At 39.5% G+C, this 19,379-nt stretch overlaps 1 protein-coding gene across 1 annotated transcript in view; it reads right to left on the bottom strand.

The window, feature by feature from the left end:
• The window catches only part of MARCHF6 (membrane associated ring-CH-type finger 6), a 60,916-nt gene that overhangs the window by 10,221 nt on the left and 31,316 nt on the right, over positions 1–19,379 (bottom strand). Inside the window, exons 9-23 of the mRNA XM_080933753.1 lie at positions 18,965–18,997; positions 17,203–17,254; positions 15,680–15,738; positions 13,764–13,844; positions 13,473–13,541; positions 13,315–13,389; positions 12,123–12,257; positions 10,893–11,012; positions 10,597–10,697; positions 8,522–8,659; positions 6,828–7,029; positions 4,546–4,615; positions 3,417–3,598; positions 1,493–1,627; positions 392–481 (exon numbers count right to left, since the gene is read on the bottom strand). Of these exons, the coding sequence (XP_080789879.1) occupies positions 392–481; positions 1,493–1,627; positions 3,417–3,598; positions 4,546–4,615; positions 6,828–7,029; positions 8,522–8,659; positions 10,597–10,697; positions 10,893–11,012; positions 12,123–12,257; positions 13,315–13,389; positions 13,473–13,541; positions 13,764–13,844; positions 15,680–15,738; positions 17,203–17,254; positions 18,965–18,997 (1,542 nt within the window). The remainder of the gene's footprint in view (positions 1–391; positions 482–1,492; positions 1,628–3,416; positions 3,599–4,545; positions 4,616–6,827; positions 7,030–8,521; positions 8,660–10,596; positions 10,698–10,892; positions 11,013–12,122; positions 12,258–13,314; positions 13,390–13,472; positions 13,542–13,763; positions 13,845–15,679; positions 15,739–17,202; positions 17,255–18,964; positions 18,998–19,379) is intronic.

Genomic DNA, 19,379 nt, shown 5'->3' on the forward strand with positions numbered 1-19,379 from the left:
TCTAAGTTCAAGGGCAGCCTGCTCTACAGAGTGAATTCCAAGACAGTCAGTACTACACAGAGAAACCCAGCCTCAAAACCCCCTTCCATCCCCTATCCCCCCAAAAAAAGAAAAAGAGGTCAGCAATGGGTAAGGCACTTGCTATGCAACCCTGACAACCTATTTAATCCCTAAAACTCACAGTGGAAGGAGAAAATCAATGCTCAGAAGTTGTCCTTACATAGGTGCACTTAGGCACACAAACACACTCACACAACTTAGAAAAAAAAACTGTATGTCCACAATAATGAAAACAGAGCTCAGAAAAGTAGAAACATAAAAACAAAAATTCATTAGTTAAATTCAACCATGACCCATTTCAAAGTATCTTTCCATGAAATTGGTTTCTTACCTGTTCAATGACAGTTTTCAACCACCACTGCGGACCCATAAGAGTTATAGCTGCGATAATTTTGGCATGCAGCACTCCCAGTGCCCAGTCCTATAATTAGAGAAAAACCACAAATACTTAACACATCTTCATTGGCCTCAAAGGTAAGCCTAACAAAAAGCTGTTTAGTTTTGAAACAGAAGCTGCCCAAGACTGGTAACACTTTGCTAAGCTACCACTGCTAGCTTCTGGGAGACGGTCGGTTCTCTTTAAGAGATCAACCATTGGTGGGTAAAAGCCACACATCCAAAAGTACATGGGCAGCTTATATTTTATGGATTAAACAGATCCCCACCCCCTCAGGCCACAGATTAGGGATAGTTAAGGAAGGGGGAAGAATAGAATATGACCAAAATACACTGTACAAACTCTCAAAGGACTAATAAAAATGAGATTAATATGTAAAAGCTCAAATTGAGCAAAATAGTCTTGTATCTTTTAGAAATCTCCATTATTTCCTCAAGAAAATATAGACAAGTCCGTACCCCATTAATGAAGACCCCAGTAAGGAAATAAAATGAATGTTACTATTTAATCATCTATGCTTGTTGCCTGTCCTGTGTTATCACTATGGCATGAGATACTTAGGTTGCAATAAGACACTTTGACCTAAAGAATTATTCCAAAGGCTGGTGTTCAAGCTCAGGCATTTGTGGGTTTCCTGAGCTGTTACCAAATCCAGACTGTTTCCTATTCCACTACCATGAAACCATACTAGTGGTACCCTGCCTCCAACCCGTCCTTCAGCTAGCCCATAACCACCCACCCCTCCATCTCATGGACACACTTTAAACAATATACATCAAACCCTACAAGCACTAGACCCTGCTTAGAACCCTAAATCCTTACCATGGCACAAAGCAAGTATTCCAAGAAAGGAATTTATATGGCTTTTATATCTTAAAAGCAAGAATAAAAGAAATCATTTCAACAACTTTACAAGGGTTCTTAGAATATATATATTAAAAAAATCTTCCTAAAACAACTGTGTTAAAAAAAAAAAAAAAAAAAACCTCAAAGATATTTTTTTGATCCCACATAATTAGCAACGTACACATTTACCTGCCAAGGGTAGAAAAGGGGAGTTTGATCAAGAGGGACCCTCAGAGGAGCAACAATAACCAGCTCAAACAGGAGCCCCAGGAGCAGTGGGACAACCCCAGCCAGCAGCACAGCAACTATCAAAGTCTTCATTATCTAGTGGGAACAAGGAACAGAATCATTACAGAGAACCTGTCTTCTTGACAAACTGTATTCCCGTCAGCCTTGTTTTCCTCTTTGACCTGATCCCCAACACATTTTTATGTCATATATTTCAGTGAAATTTCTTTTTTAAAATGTGTATGAGCACATGTGGGAGTGCACTGCACAGGTGTCCATGTGTGCACATGCTTATGGAAGCCAGAGGACAATCTCAGATGCAGAGAACTCATCTATTAGACTAGACTGTTCAGCCAGTGAACCCCAGGAGCCTCCTATCTCTGCCTCTTCATCACTGACATTACAAGAATACATTACACACCCAGTGTGTTATGTAGATTTTGGGGACTGAATATTGGTCTCCAGTTTGCAGCAGGAGCTTTACAAAGCCAAGTCATCCAACCCCATTAAGTGATCTCACCTGAAGGTACAAGCGCAGAACTCAAGCTGTAACAAAACCTAACATTACAAAGATTGTTGCTCTAAAAGATTTCCCCCAAACTTTTATTTATTGTTATATACAGTTAACAAAATGACTATGATGTTTTCCTCCAAATATCCTTCTCAGTACTTGACTTTTTATCTTCCTGCAAAAACACTGATTTGCCAAATCGCTGGTCCCATAGCAACAGAAGTCATAAGCTGATTTGTGAGCCTTTAGGTAAACTGGTAGTTAATCCTAACTCCAGTTAAAGTGACTCATCAAGCCAATCAGAATAGTTTTGTTTAATTAGGAAATACTGCCTATCTGTTTAATACACGAGCAGCTACAGCTAATGCATCCACAGTGCACCTTTAACATTTGGATTAAGTAGGAATAAGAATAAACGAATACAAAGTAAAAGAAGTTAAAGTATAGACAATGAAATCAGTCTTTTAAATGACCTTTGGTTCTGGTGACCTCTTTTGAAGGTGGCTTCAGTTGATATTCTTACATATGACCAAACATGGTATTAGTGGAACACATACATACTATCTCTTAACATGGCATTTGTGAAGATAGGATAAATCACCAAAAAAAAAAAAAACAAAAAAAAAAAAAAAAAAAAAAAAAAACTAAACTTAGCTGTTTTCTGTATTTTAAATATAGGTAAGTGGCTCATTACCCTATAGACTAAGTAGCAATTTAACCCCTCCACTCATAATCTACAACAAACCACTACAGACACAAATGTTATCAACACATAATTGTGCAATGATGGAAAAGTGGAATCTGCTAATCTAATTAGAGCAAACTACATATACAAGTTAACACGTGGTACCAAATTGTATGTGCAAATAATAAGTTTAAAAATTAAAAATGGTTTCAGCACAAATATAAAAAGTCCAAGAGAAAGCAAATTATAAAGTCAGATTCAAAATGCAGAGCTGATTACCCAAATGACTAGGCAGAGAAGTGCCATTACCATATTTACTAGTCTAGCCAATGGTGTGCACAGGAATTCATTCCACACTCAGAAAAAGATACTCTGGGTGAAATCAAGAGTTTTGAGAATAGCTTCCTTAACCTGTGCAATTCCCATCTCCAAAAGCATTTTCTGTAATTCTTAGTTATCTCATGAGTTTACTTAGCAGCTCACTCTTCTGTTGACTCTCTCAAGTGTATCTGGGTACTTGGAGGACTATGGTTCAAGTGAAACGGAAAGTTACCATCTTAAAGGAACGTGCCTTCTGATAAAAAGATAACTCTCCTGAAAATTAGTGACTCGGTGAGAAAACAAATGGGAAATGGCTGTTGAAGTCTTAGTGCCATCAGTAAGATCAATCTCCTGCTACAGAAACCTACCATGAGGGACCACTCTTTAACCTTCTGGAAAATCACTCTTCGACCCTGCGGCATCCAGGCCACCAGCACAGTCACCGCCCTTATGGTTAGCCAGCACACATAGAGACCACAAGCAGCTGTGTACAGCTCATGGATTTTGGCAGTCCCCGTCCAAAATGACATTAACCAACGGCCAGCAAATACTGAAAATAGAAAGGCTGACAAATGAGACATGTGGCTAGGTAAAAAGAACTGTAATCTTGACATTCTATAAATATTTTCACGTCAGAATAAAGAAAAACAACCCAAAACCCTTCAGTAATAAATGACTTAAGAAACATCCAAAACACAGAGCCAATGGGCTGACTGTCCCAGAATCTGCACCTGATCCGCCAGGCCATTCACTAGTTTATTCCGGACGGGGATGTTATGAACATTCCTGCTTCTGTTACTCTTTATTACCAATTGAAATTATTATGCTAATAGGATAAAGATACGAGTTTTCTATTATTTGTGCTATCAATACTTTATCTAAAAACATTACAAACAACTTGGGGTTTCTCCCAAATGATCCATTCATTAGCACAGAAAACCAAACTTTTTAAAACAAAGAAGTAGACACAAGGAGGCTGGAGGGATGGCCCAGTGGTTAAGAGCACTGACTGCTCTTCCAGAGGACCTGAGTTCAGTTCCAGGCAACCACGTAGTGGCTCATAACTATCTCTAATCTCATCTGATGCCTTCCACTGGTGTGTCTGAAAACAGGGACAGTGTACTCATAAATTAAATAAATCTTAAGATAAATAAAGAAGTGGATAACATTTCAAATCATAGCATCAAAGAATAATGTATAAACTTTCTTTTTAAAAATCAACACCAACATGGAGACAAAGTCAACGTCAGGGAAGAACAACATTTTGAAGCCCCAGATTTTAGTAAGAAGTCTTTGAAAACCCAATTGCAACATATTATGAAAACTGAAGGGCTGTTTCTGGAACCTGTGGGCCTATGGAGTCCAACAAGATGAAGTACCCCAAAGGGATCAATAGCCTGTAACCAAACATTAGGACTATATTCCCAGTTTCTATTTGGTATGACATGTTTTGAGAAAAGAGTTTTGACATTCAACAGTTGGAAGCTAGGATCATACCTGGTAATGTAAGGCATATGAGGCTGGCAATTAGTAATGTTATGCACATGAAGACAATCAGCAGAAATATCTGCAATACAAAACAGAAAAGTTCATAAGTGGTTCACACATCCTCAATGTATTCTGATACTTGTCAAAGAATTCACATAATATTTCCACTATAAAATCCCACCACTGGGAACAGGACACATGCCTGCACTCCCAGTACCAAGGAAAGAAGAAAAGGGGGCAGGAGACAGTCTGCACCTGTGCTTTAGGGGTAGAGAGCTTTTGGAAAATAAGTAAGTGTTCATTTTCACAAGATCAGATATACCCAAAAGAAAAAAAACTAATACACTTATATTCAAGCTCATCCAAAATTAACAAATTTAAGATATCCACTGTTCTAAACTCAGCAATACTGTGACTCAATTAGAATGTTCTGTGTGCTGATAGAGACATCTGATTCTGCACTCTGTTCAGCACAGCAGTCACTAGCCACATGTGGCTACTGAGCCCATGACATGTGAACAGTATAATATAATAACAGAACTTTAAGTTTTATTTTCACTAATCCTAACTGTAAATACATACACACAGCCAATGGCTTCTGTGCTAGGAAGTATCAATGGAACCGAGCACACAAGGGAAAGGAGACCCCTTCTCTGGGGCTGAAAGAACGCTCACTTTCTACCTTACCCACCTCCGAGATCACACAGCTAAGACTACAGCTTTGCCTGCCATAAAAGCCCTTAGTGATTCTGTCTCTACTGTGCCGTCCCAACACCAGCAAGGGGGCCAAGTGAAGACCAGGGAAAAGTAAAACAGGAGTTTACTATGAGGTCTGCTTTTAAGACTCAAAGATATGGAAGCTGAAGAAAGGACCTTTCCATTTCCTTTATCATTATAATCAACATCTTTAGGATAATCTAATGCCTTAGAACAAATGTGTTTCTCAATGGGACCAGAAGCAGGAAATACAAAATCTTGAGTGCCAGCTACAGTACACTGTAGTTCAAGTGTTCAAGGCTCTCCACTCAGCTGCTGCCCATCCAAAAGTCCGGTCTGCCATAACCTCCCTGCCCTTCACCTCTCCTCTGGATATATTCAGCTCCCTGAAGCTCCAAGCTTACCATGTCCTGGAAAGCCCTTTCTACTTTCCTCTTGTGGTTAATCCTCTCAGCATTAAAGGCAGCTTATTTATCACCTCCTCCATGAAGATCTCTATGCATCTGTACTACAAGCCTGTGACCACTACCCAAAAGCAGTCACAGTGCCCTCAGCAAACGTCCACTCTGAGAACCCAAATTTGCTAGGTTTTTGTTTGTTTGTTTGTTTGTTTGTTTGTTTTGTTTCTTAATCTCCCAAAATAGTCTAAAAGTAGTTTTAGGACAAAGACTGCGTGCATGATCTCCACAGCCTTAACACACATCCAAAAAATATCAGACACTCAAGATATGTTTACACAATGGCTACAAATGACTTACATATGTAAAAATAAGACAATGACTATTTTTACAGAGAAAGAACCAAGGATGAGATATTTAAATAATCTATCAAAATTTCAAAATGCTGACTCACAACCTCAAACCATTATGAACAGGGATTTAAAATATAACAAGTTGCATATAAATGGTCCTAACATCAGGACACATTTCTGACAAGACTGTGAATCACACACTGGCTTTGAGACACTGGAACAGGTATATTTTAAGCCAAGCTGGTCTTCAGTTTCATTCCATCAACATGAAATGAGCACCCACATCTCGCATGCCAGGCCCTTAAGGACACATTGGACATGGTAAGCTCAAATACAGATAACTGAACCTGGTTAGGAGCTGCTGTATGCAGGAGAGGTAAGGGACAAGAAAAGCTGTGACATCCAGCACTCTGGGATGGATGGACAGATGCCAGAGTAAGGAGCAGAGAAGGCCACATGTGCACTGCCCCACACTCACTGCTCCTCTGCCCTACCGAGGAACACACTTCTGTCCTGACCCAATAGCTGCTCTAAGGGGATTAAATCAGAGGCCAACACTAGCATGTCATTACAGTTCCTGACACACACTGAAATGTTATCTATCAAGCTAGCTTCTAATTTATGATCTTTTTCTCTCAAACAAGAAGTCCATGGAAACCTAACCCCATATAATGCCCATCTCCAAAATCTAATAAACTTGTTTTGAACATTTAAGGTACATAATGAGAGCAATAGTTTCCTTCTAGGAATCATACGTCACAGCTACACAGCACTCAATGGGTGAAAGAAAAGTTAATAGAGAAGACAGGCTCTCTGGACTTACCCTGAGTGGGAAATGTAGAGGCCGGCGGTAAGGCTGAAAGCCCACAGGCCCTCCCTGCTGCAGGATGGCTTGGTGGGCTGCGTGCAGGCCTTCCCCAGCTTGAACAGCGTTATTGTTCCTCGCGGGCTGGTTGTTGTTGACCTGTTGATTTGCACTGTTCTCGTTTTCTTCCTGGTCTCCAAGTAAGTAGGAATGAAGGTCCCTACACAAAAGTCACACCACAGTGAGCCTTATTTCAGGCCAAAGTGACAGTGTCAGGTGTGACATATCTTCTTAAAGGGGAGAAGACATTATACAGAGATCGTTACTCCTGCTGTCTGGACTAAATGCTGGTGTCTGCTTCAAATCAAATCCTGCCAACTCCGTTAGCTAGCTTGGGGGACAGTCCACAAATTCAACCTATTTTATGTTTCTTCACCTAACACCAGGGAAAAGTCAGCAATTTAAAGGAAAGCACAGACACTCAGCATTAGGCTCCACAGAGTGAAAACCTTTGCCTTTCTCTTGATAACTGATACGTCTCTCCTGCAGAAGCGACAAGCAATTCAGACAAGAGCAGCACCGGGGAGAAGGGAAGTGTTCAGTCATCAAATACACCAAGTCTATATCCCACAGTAACATACCATACTATGCCAAGGATTTCACAGAAACCTCCATATGTATATAAGCCTTATATGCCAGTGAAGAATATCTAAAGTAGGCTGAGGTGAGAAGACATCCTAAAAGTAGGTGACACCATTTCTTTGCCAGGACAGGGATCCTGGACAGTAGTAGAGTAAGCAGTCTCTAAGAGAGAAACCAGCATTCCTCTCTCTGCTTCATGAATGCAAAGGTAACGGCAATAGAGTCTTCAAGCTTCTGTTGCCAAGACTCCCCACCACAAAATGGGGTCTACCCTGAAAACATAGCCAAAATAAATGCTTCCCTAAAGCTACTCCTGTTGGGTTTTTTCTCACAATATAGTAAGTAACAAAGTAACAAAAAAGAAATCAAATCTTAGCACTTAGCATTTAGTCCAGATAGCAGGGACAGACTCCCTAAAGTAAGTGTAGAGTAGTCTTTAGGTGCACTGCATTTTAACGTTTAGGCTAGTGTGCACTTCTAGTAACACAAAAGGAACTGCAGTGAGCCTGCACAAGGTGGACAGTGTGAACGTACCTGCCTTCCACAGGTAACCTCCGGACAGTACTCAACTGTTTGGTATTAAAATGATGGCTTTTGAAGAGTTTCTGAGTACATGTATGTATCTGTAGGCCACATGTATTGTGGGTGTCCAGAGATAGAAAACGTATCAGAGCCTGGAGTTGGACTCAAAGGCCATTGTGAGTACCCAACGTTAGTGCTGAAAAGTGAAGTGGGTCCTTTGAAGAATAGCAGGCACTCTTACCGCTGAGCAGTTTCTACAGCCTCTAAACTAGGTTTTATTGAGTGGAACACAGAACACACTTCTTTCAGAAAGGTTATAAAACAATGGCACATGCCTGTATGCTCACCACTAAGACGACCAGGGTACAAAGACTCTAGGGTTGAGGACTGCTTGGATAAGAATGTGCCTCAAAATTGAAAATAAAATACAGGGCTGTAGTTGTCACTCTGTAGTATAGCAGTTGTACAGTGTGTATGAAGCCCTGACTTTAGAAAAAAGGCTGCACACAGATAACAGAGATGCCCACAGAGTCAGCTACTATACTCACAGCAAGTATCCAGCAGTAACAGTCCATGCACGCACAAGTCCCTTCAGCCACTGCCTCGTGTGTCCCTGTTCCAGCAATGCTGGCAAGACAACCTGCAGCAGGAGCAGCTCAAGTGACAGCTCACTCACCGGAGCATCACTACAATAGTTACAAAGAGCCAGGTTTACTACACGAGTCTCATTATAACTTATAAAACATCTATCTAGATAACAAATCTCCAAAGCCAAATGAATCGTCTTTATTGCCTTTTCTCCCATTCTTTCCAAGTCAGTGAGGCTATCCTCCTAAACCCCATGAGGCCGTTCCTGGTCCCTTGGTGTCCACCAATGTCCATGCCTTGGTGCTCACTTGTCCTGTGACAGCAGTGTGCTACAGAGCTGCTCCCCCTTCCCACAGCTTCCAAACAGCTGCTCCCCCTTTGCCTCCCCAGTCTAGAAGAAACACAAGGGCCCAAGTTCTGTCCTGTTTCTCAGTCTAGCTTATTCTCTGTATGACTGTAACTCATCTGGCCTGAATACCACCTCTATCTACAGTAGTAGTTATTCTTCCCTGACTCCTAAACTGGTGTTTAGGAGTTCCACAGTGGAACTCAGTGATTCACGCTGAGGTGAACAAGCATCCAAACCATTAATGCTGCTCTCCCCACTATCGCATAGATCTTAATACATGTAACTCCACTCTCCCATGCTAACAACACAACTTCTGATTTCTTGACGTCTTTACGGAAGTTTGTGATCTCTTTTCAGCTCACATCCACTAGACTCCTTTGACTCAACAACACTATCAGTCCTAACTGCTTCTTAGCCTCCACTGGTGCCTCCTTCATCTACACCCTCCCATCTCCACCAGGATCCTCACACTATCTTACTGCTATTCTGTTTCTACGCTAAGCACTCATGCTTTCTCTGGTCCCCAAGGAGCAGAGTGACCTCAGAGCTTTCACAAGCTATCCAGGTCTTTGAGTAACTGCCACAGAGCCTACTACAGCCTCCAAACTCAGAGCTGCGCTCAATGCTGTCCTTCACTTCATAGCTAACTCCTTTGCTTTCTCCTTAGCCAAACTAGTCTGTCAAACAAATCTGGGCGCTAGTGTGCCTACCTAATCCACTTGCTTCAGCACCTCTGTCCCCCTCCTTGCATGGCCTTCCTTAACTGTCACCGCATCTCTCTTAACCCCATCCTGGACAGTCTCTATTCTTTCTGCCCCTTTCTTTTCCCTAGAACAGTAGTGGTTATTAAGCATACTATACATTCTATCAATACTAAAGCCTGTCTCTTTGCCTGTAAATGAAAATGTCCTATGAAGGAGCTACTGATAATTTTTTAACACAGGAATAAAACAATCTACCTTTTAGAAAACCTACAGACAGCAGAGATGCGGATAGGATATCAATGGAGAGCAAAGGGAAACTAAACTACTGAGTGGAAAATGAGCTACATTAGTGTAAGTAAGTTCTTAAGGACAAACTGACAAGACAGAAGTAAATTTGAGGACATAATCTCGTTCCTCATAGCTTATGGTGAACTATGGGGTAAAAAGTTACTTGAAAGCTTAATCCAAAAAGATGAAAGCCTTGAGTCTTGCTTTTAGTACATAGTTAAAGATGTACACAAAGAAAAAAAATGTTACTAATTCTCCTTAAGTGTGGTTTAAAAAAAAAAAAAAACCTTTTCAAACAAATGCAATAAGTCATCCCTTGAAAAAAATGTATCCAGCAGGTGGTAGAAGCTCAAGCCTTTAGTCTCAGCACTTGGAAGGCAGAGGCAGGCAGATTAACGCAGTGAGTTCCAAGATAGCCAGGGCTACACTGAGAAACAATAATTTGGGGAAGGGTAAAGGGAGAAAAAAAACATCTAACTATTAGAAGTATGGCAAAATGGAACTAACACATAAAATGTTTAATGTAAAGTGAATATTAAATCCCCAGCAGTGATAAATCATTACAGCTTTCCTAAGTTTTAAAAACATATCTTAGATTTAGAGATGCTGCTCAGTAGTATGATACTTGCTTAGCATGCTAGGCAGAGTTCAATCCCCAAACCACCACAATAGCAACAAAAAAAAAAATCCTTACCTGTAGAGCATGACATTGTAAGGAAGAAAATTAGGCAAGAGACTCTTAATTATACGTATAGGAAGCCAGAGCATCAGAAGTACAATGGAGCCAAAGACAATCTGTAGTAAGAAGCAAGGTACAACCCTACTGTGAGTCTAGGAAACTACTTGTTATGTTCCACAGGTTTACTCAAATACAGTCAGTATGTTCTCCCAACCCTCCCAATCTAAAAGAATACAAACAACAAAATGCTGTATGAAACTAAAAGATGGCATGCTTTGATTTTTTTTTTTTAAATAAAAAGACCTGCTCACCACTGACAAAATAAATCTTCGGAGATGTCTATAAATGGGCAAGTGAATCATTTCCTGTACTGGATTAAAATCTGGATCATTCAAATTCCTCAGAAACCATAAAACGCCAGGTCGAAGTACCTGCAAATATATTTCAAGTATGATAGATACTCAGTAACATCTTTATGCTGTGCATCTGAAAATTAACAAAAGAGAGAGAGAGAGAGAGAGAGAGAGAGAGAGAGAGAGAGAGAGAGAGAGAGAGAGAGAGAGAGAGAGAGGTCCTAAAGTTATTCTGGCATCTAAAATTCAACCCTGACAATTCATGGAAAAAAGAAGTTTCTTAGACAGAAACTATCAAACGAATGTGCTTTAATGACCTTTGATGCTTTTAATCATGAACTGGAAAACACTCACTGAAAACAACTTATCAAGAAATCAGGGTCACTGAGGTAAAAACATACAAACATTACTATACATCGTATGATTTAGAGGCAAGACTTAGACCCACCCCCCTATTGTCCTCAAACCTTTTACAGATTAAGCACAAATGGCATTCAGTCTGTGATTTCACATTCCATTCCCACTGCCTTTGTTGGCCTTCTCCATCAACAGTCTTAGGAGAGCAAGCTAATATTTCAAAGGATTTATTAACTCCCAGGAATGGAGGCTAGGAATTGTCTTTGTACCTCATTATTACCCCAGTGTACAGCATAGAATCTGGAGACAGAGGCGTACATTAAGAAAATACAGACCTCCTCTTATTTTTAAACCACCCTGAACAGGACCTGTGAAGGCAGCCAGCCACCTAACAAGTGAGCTGTGATCATAAAGGATCCTCACTGTTATTCTGTAATTCAAGTGTCTGTTCCTAAATATTTCAGTGTTTTCAATTGTATAAAACCTCTCTTGGGGATAATGTCTATGACCAATTATTATCACAAACACTTTTAGGAGTTCACAACAGAGGGTTAAGTATGATGTATATCAAATAAGAACAGTGATTTTTAACTAGCCGTGACCATTTTCAAAACTATAAATTGCCATTTTTGACATAAATATTGATTCAAAGTAATCAAACCAAACTATCATTAGTTCCTCTCTCTTGGAAGAAAATATGGTTTGGTTAGGAAAGCATCCTAGTCTTTGAGGGATGTTAGGAAAGCATCCTAGCCTTTGAGGGATAAATGGCTAACAAAGCAAAGCCCTTCTCAAAAACACTGCTCACCAACTCTTCCATACAAGACCTACCTCTCTCAGTAACAGGATGAAGGAGGCAAAGTAGAACACATACACCATTCCCACCAACCAGTGCAGAAACATGGTGGTCCCTGGAGCTGACTGAAAGCTCAGCTCTCGATCTTTCAGAGTAGCATCAAACATTTCCTGAGCCAAAAAGAACAGGTCAGAGATCTGAACCACCTACATCTGCAATGTTTAGTACTTCCAACATTAACAAGTCAGATCATAAAAGTTAACATTTTGTGAAACTTTAAGTTCTAATGAAAATGTATTATACATTTACAAATTACAAACGTATAAGAAACATTAACTTGAAAGATAAAAGTCAGAACTCCAAATGTAGATAATGTCAATGTTTTGGGTTTACAGGGTCACAGAGCATAGAACACTTTAAAATTCTGAAGCATGGACAGGTGGCTAACCCTGACTCTGACCCCTGGACTCCATGGTAGAGAGAATGAATTCCTGCAAGCTTTCCTCTCACCATCGCACGTGCAAACACTTAAACGATGCAAATAAAATCATGAAGCATAAATAGTGGCTGCACTAGTTTGTTTTTCTGTGAGGGGGTCGCACGTATCTCAAGCCAGCCTAGAACTAGCTGTGCAACTCAAGAAAACATGGACGCTCCCATCCTCCTGGCTCTCCCTCCTCACTGCTACAACCACAGACCATGCCATCTCACTTATCGATACTGGGAACTGAACCCAGGACTTCACACATCCTAAGCAAGCATCCTACCAACTGACCTATGCGCTCAGCCTTTACTATTACAAGCTACTCTTGTTAACTGTACAAGATCTTGATTTCTTAATTACAGCCTGCATTCACAAAGGTTTTAAACGATGAAGAGTAAGAGGAGATGTCAATCTCAGAACCAAAAGCACCTTTTCTACACATATTTTGAAAAATTAAAACTAAAAACCATTAAAATTTAGTGTCATAATATTAAAAACTGACCACCATTACTATAAAATTTAGGAGAAAAAGTAACAAGATTCTCCAATAGTTATAAGAGTTCCAGTCAAAATACTCTGACATTCAAATATATAAACAAACATTAAAAAAATTAATACTCAAGACAAATTAATGACATTTAGACTTAATAGTGTTTTGTTCCAATACTTTACTTTAAAAGAAATGTTTTGTAAACATGTTCTGAAGCTTTGAAATGAGGTATCTCAGTGGGTACTCAACTCACCAGAGAACAGATATCCAGCCACCAGCCACAAATGAGAGGGAACACTCCAATTTCTACCACAACTAATAAAGAGACCTTAATTAAATAGAAATAAAGTTCATTAGTATCAATCAAATGGAGGACAAACCATTTTTAGCTTTTATTTACAATTGGATTACCTTAACCACAATGTAGCAGACGCCCAGCAAGCGGCGAGACCTATGAAATTTAACCAGAGTTGCCAAGGCCTGCAACATTTAGTCAAGGAAAAAATGTATGAGACAGGAAACTCTTCAGATAATACTGAATGTAATAACAAACTTCATTTATCTCAAATCTCTCCACACTCACCCCTTCACCAACACCAACTTTTATGAAGACAACAGGGGAAGGCAGCTGCTGTTATTAGTGAGAACTCTTCGGTATGAATGGCACATACCTCCAAGCTAAGCTGGTTCATTAAAGGATACATGACAAATTATCAGTGTTATTGCTAAAAGTATATATCCAACAATCGTTGTGATTAGACCTTCAAAATGAGATGCTTGGACCTGAAAATAAAACAAATAAATATAAGGTTTCCCCACACGGTTGGCAACCCAGTTTTTTCAGTATACTAAGGAATATAAATGACACAAAATAAACTGTGGCTTGCTTGGCTTGGTTTGGTTGGGTTGGATTGACTTTCAACTCAGAGATCTACCTACCTGGGCCTCCCAAGTGCTGGGATTAAAAAGTATGCAACATCACCTTCCAGCACGGTAGTAAGTAAACTGTTGATTCTACATATTTATAATTGAAAAACTGGAATCTCCTGCATCTACAAACCAGACTCTCTCATGTACAGACAGTTATATATTACTGAAGATTGAAGAGATATTAGATAACATTTTATACAAAGAGTCAAAATAACAGAGTGAATGAATTTTTCCTATAAGACCACAATCTTATCAGCCAGCCCTTATTTTCAAAAACAGGCATTTACTCCGGGCTGACAGCTAAAGCAGCAAAAAAGTCGCCAAGTCGCCCACCCAGCTGCTAGCACCTGACTTCATTATCTCATACCCTTAGAAGTAACATTTAAGCTTCTCTGAGCCTCCAAAATTTTCATTCATATCATTTCAGTAAGTAAGTAGCCACAGTACAGAAAATTAGTATCTGCTAATACCATTTATCTCAGCTTTCTAGGTGCTTACAAACAGCCACCAAGGGGTGTCAGCAGTAGCAGATAATGAAACATTCCTAAAAGTAATCTCAGAACTCCCCGACACAAGAACAAGTGAGCTCAGTCACCCAGAAATCTTCAGAGCCCATAAAGGTAATCATACTCCAAGGGTCTTTGGAACCTACAGCTGTGGTAATCCTTCTTAACACAAAAGACAGTCTTGTTGACATGCAAAGCAAAGCCATCACCATCTAACTGCCATCGGAATCAGACATGCACAATGACATCCTTCTGCTAAGGAGCCGAGGGACACCAAGTTACTGGTGTGCTTTTCTATGCCATTAAAATGTTTTAGGTAAAAGGTATTAGGAATCTGACAGCAGGAGAGGATGTGCCTAATCCTGTAGAGACTGGATGCCCAAGGAAGGAAGATGCAGGGGCTAGGGGAGAGGTGAACTCTCTCAGAGGCAAAGGGGAGGGAGGATGAAGAACTCTGGGAGGAGGGTACAACATTTAAAATGTAAATAAATAAAATAATTAAAATTTAAAAAATTAAAAATCTACTGGAATACTTATCCACTGTTAGGAAATAAGAATATATAAAATATAAGCAAATTCTTGAGCAAACAGTACAGTCTGCTACTCCAAGATAGTCCTCTATTCCCTGTTTTTAAATTGATAAGTACACTGATACTTCTCAAAATTCACTATGGACAACCTGGGGAAAGGCAGAGAGAGGGACACACAAATTCATCAAGTAAGTGAAAAGCAACCTTTGGGAGTGCTCTTGCAGTGTTCCTCAAAGTCCACCATACATGCTGTGAGGTTCTGTAGTGGACCTGTAATGACTTGCAATATGACACACTACTTCCTGAGCAATTGTTTGGCTTTAAACAAAGAGAACAAGATTATGCTAACTATTCTTTTGTACAAGATATACTGAGATATGAATTCTTGAGAATCTTCCTTTTGGGCTGGAGACATGGGTCAGCAGTTAAGAGTATGGGTTGCTCTTGCGCAGAAGAGCTGTGCTCAGTTCTCAGCCTCTGTATGGTGGCTCACAACCATCTATTATAATCTCAGTTCCAAAGAGCCAACAAAACACACATGGTACACATATATGCCAGCAAAACATTTATACACATAAGATAAAAATGTCCCTAGAAAAGAACAAACTCGGGGACAATTAACAAAGTAAGTTTCTGAAAGTAATATACTCACATGCTCCTCAAACCCCAAACCAACAAGGGAGAAATGACCAATGTGGTAAGGACAAAATGCTGAAAGGGAGGATAAAATTTATCATTAGGACAATGAGCACTCTTAACATATTCTCCACTGAAGGAACCAGGACTTCTTTGAAAAATGGAAATTCTAAGATGAAAAACAAAATCTATTTCTTAAATATTCTCTATAACCAGAGAATAACTGGACCCTGTCACAAGGACAGAGGAGCCATATTGACAGGTGTCACTGTCAATTTTAAAGAGATTATATGAACATTAAAAATTAAAAACAAATACCCAGTGTCTGAAATTGATGGGAACACATACATCCCCATGAGCTTTTAATACTCAAAGCTCAAAATAACTACAAAAGAAAGACAGCAACATGAAAAAAAAATGTTTAGTGTCTAGAAAGTGGCTAACATACACGCTCCTTACTCAGAAACAACAGCCTTGGTCATGTCTAGAATCTCCTGAGAACTACCCTCAGAGTAACTGAATTGCTCTTGCAGAAGAACTGCTAAAAAATATCTTTAAAATGCCAGGATTTGAAAAATTCAGCATTTTTTGCAACACCTAAAGAGTCCTAAAAATAAGTCACTTGGATAGAAGGATGCTGGCCTACTAAACTATCACTCTACAGATTATGTACAGGGTTTCTCTGTGTAGCCCTGGTTGTCCCAGAACTCATTTTGTGGACCTGGCTGACCTCAAACTCAAGAGATTCACCTGCCTTTGACTTCTGAGTGTTGGGACTAAGGACGTGTGCCACCACCGCCCAGCTCCCCACACTCCCAGATTACTTTCTTGGTGGAAAGAGAAAATGAGGTCGTAAAACAATGGATATCATCATATACTTCCTCCTATGTCATATTAAAAGTCAAAGTGTGCATCCAATAACCTTCTCACTGTATTGAACCTGAATCAAGCCCTTTAATCTCACATCCAATTTAGATAACATGGTAGACAGAGGCTAAGGGTAGGGGACACCAAGAAAGTAGTCAAATGAGATCAACACACTCATGTCATAACAGTGGAGTGGGAAACAAAATACTTAAACCTCCTAGTAACATGCACGTTTACTGAGATCATTATTCAAACCAACCAACAATAAAATGGCATTTAAAGGAACAACTTACAGATCACAAATGTAATAGATTATTGGAAAATGATAAGTAAATTCTACTAAATCTTAGATGTAAAGATGACACTATAGTTAAATCAGAAAATGTACTTAAATTTTCCTATTACAATTTTTTGCTTCTCTTTTCCTGATGCCTTTCTAGTCAAATTTCATTTTGTTAATAGTAAACAGTATAATAGATAAATAGGGCAAAAAATGATTCCACAACCAAGTAAAAGTGAGAGCATTTACTAGGGTCTGGCTCCTAAATCTACATTATATATTCCTTAGTATTTCAAAGGTACAAAAAAACATAAAAACCTGCAACAAGATTCCTAGACAATCAAACTTCTATTACGCTACCTCAAGAGCTAAAAGCATTTGGTACAACTTACCAAAAACAAGAATGAACAATGTGTTTAAAGACACCACCCAGAACACGTGTTCCTAAGGAGAAAGCATTACTGTTAGATATTTTGTGTTTAACTGAACAACTTCACCCACTTAGTCATAGCTAAGTCCTGAAAATAACTGACTGTAACTTTTAACTTTAGTTCTCATTATGCATCGTGTGAAAACAAAATAAGACAGAAAGTTCATATTTTTACATGCAGAAAATAAGTCAATTTGTAAAAATTTCCTTTTCAAAACTAACTGTCCATCACAATTTACACAGATTTTTATAAATACTACCAGATTTCACTTAAATGACAATGAAAAGTTCCAAGTGGAGAGAAAAGTTCATTCTAATCAATACAGTAATGTCAAATACAGAGTGCTTCTCCCATTCCATGTTTTTCTTTCTGGACTTCATCAAGTTCACTACTACTTAATATCCTTCCACCTCGCCAGAAACTGCTCCATGAAATGGGCTCCAGTCCCTGCGCTCTCCATGTGATACCCTGGCTCTGCTGTGTCTCAGAAACATATCCACGTGGCCATCTGATCTGCTCAGGTTTGTAACTAGTTTATACTGACTGTGTGTGTGTGTGTTTACCTTATATTATATACATTATACCCCCGAGATGCATGTATGCACCTGCTCCACAGCCATACCACACACTCTATGTCAGCCACATTCTACATCCGGTTACACCGTCCCAGTCCAATCATCTGCTCCCACCACGTTACCCACATGAAGACATGAGCTTTGCCAATGTGGGCTGGATGAGATGGTCTGACTTCTTTTTGGGTTCCCTCGTCTTCCACAATCAATCAGCCAAGAAAGGTGATGAGTTATCCAAAAAGAATGACTGACACATTGACCATGGAAGCTCAATTTTTTAAGTTTCTCTGCCTTAAGGGCTCCTAAACTCTCCCTATCCCAACATCTCCTATGCTTATCTCTTAACAGATCATCATCTGCTAAAAGATACATGTATGAATGTATATGCATATATTTTTTTAAAGATTTATTTTATGTATGTGAGTGCACTGTTGCTGTCTTTAGACACCAGAAGAGGGCATCAGATCCCATTACAGATAGTTGTGAGCCACCACGTGGTTGTTGGAACTCAGGACCTTTGGAAGAGCAGTCAGTGCTCTTAACCACTGAGTCCTCTGTCCAGCCTGAGCAGTGTTCTTAGCTGACTCCAGCCTTGTGCTCTCCTTTAGCGCTGTAGCTTTGGAGTACTCAGGCTTACCCAACAGAAGTGCTGTGTGTCCGTCCTGATGACCTAAGTTTGACCCCAAGTGCCACACTCGAATGAGATGTCAGACTCTGGCCTCTACATATACTGATAAATACATTTTTTATAATTGAAAACTTTGCAATAAAATAAAAAATGAAAATGTAAGCTTTACTCCTATGGCAGACTGACTTTCCAGCTCGGACTGTGGCTCTTGCTTTGTGGAATAGACAAGACTGCTTTGCCCTCAATGGTACCAGCATTAAACATGGACAACCCAACTTTAAGCATCAAGTTCTTTTAACTACTATTAACTTTGGATATTTTCTTTCAAATATTTAGTAACTTTGTTTTTAAATATTTAAATTACCTTTAAATATTTCTACTACTGTCAGTATATAAAATATACTTTCAAACATGTAGTTGGAAAAAACTTTGACTTTTAGTATAATAAAAGCAACACTCCATGGTTACCAAATAACAAAGACAAATAACTCACAATTCTATCAAAAGTCAGAACTCCACTTACCAGAAAAACTAGTGATCCATCAAGTCCAAGCATCTAAAATAAAAATAATACACCTTAATTTAAGATACAGTAGGACTTTCTTTCTTTTAGAAAGATTGCTTTCCTATCAGTATCATTAAACAGCTTCCAATCACTACTTTCTAACCCTATCATTCCCAGAATTTTTTAAAAATTCTATGTACTCAAGTATTACACACTGAGTCTCCCTTTGCCCTAAGTCACAGGGAAGACATCATCTAAAAAGCTCCATTCTCATGCAGGCATGGGTGTGTGTCTACGCCCCACACTAGAGAAGCAGCGACTGAGACGGAGAGTGAGCCTGTGCCAAGCAGCTGGCAGGTGGGGAGAGCACTTGCCTAGCGAGCCCAAAACTATGGATGCACACCCAGTACTGCAGAAAGAAACATGGACCCAT

The sequence above is a fragment of the Micromys minutus genome, assembly GCF_963924665.1.
Source record: "Micromys minutus genome assembly, chromosome: 20".
NCBI classification, from domain to species: Eukaryota; Metazoa; Chordata; class Mammalia; order Rodentia; family Muridae; genus Micromys; species Micromys minutus.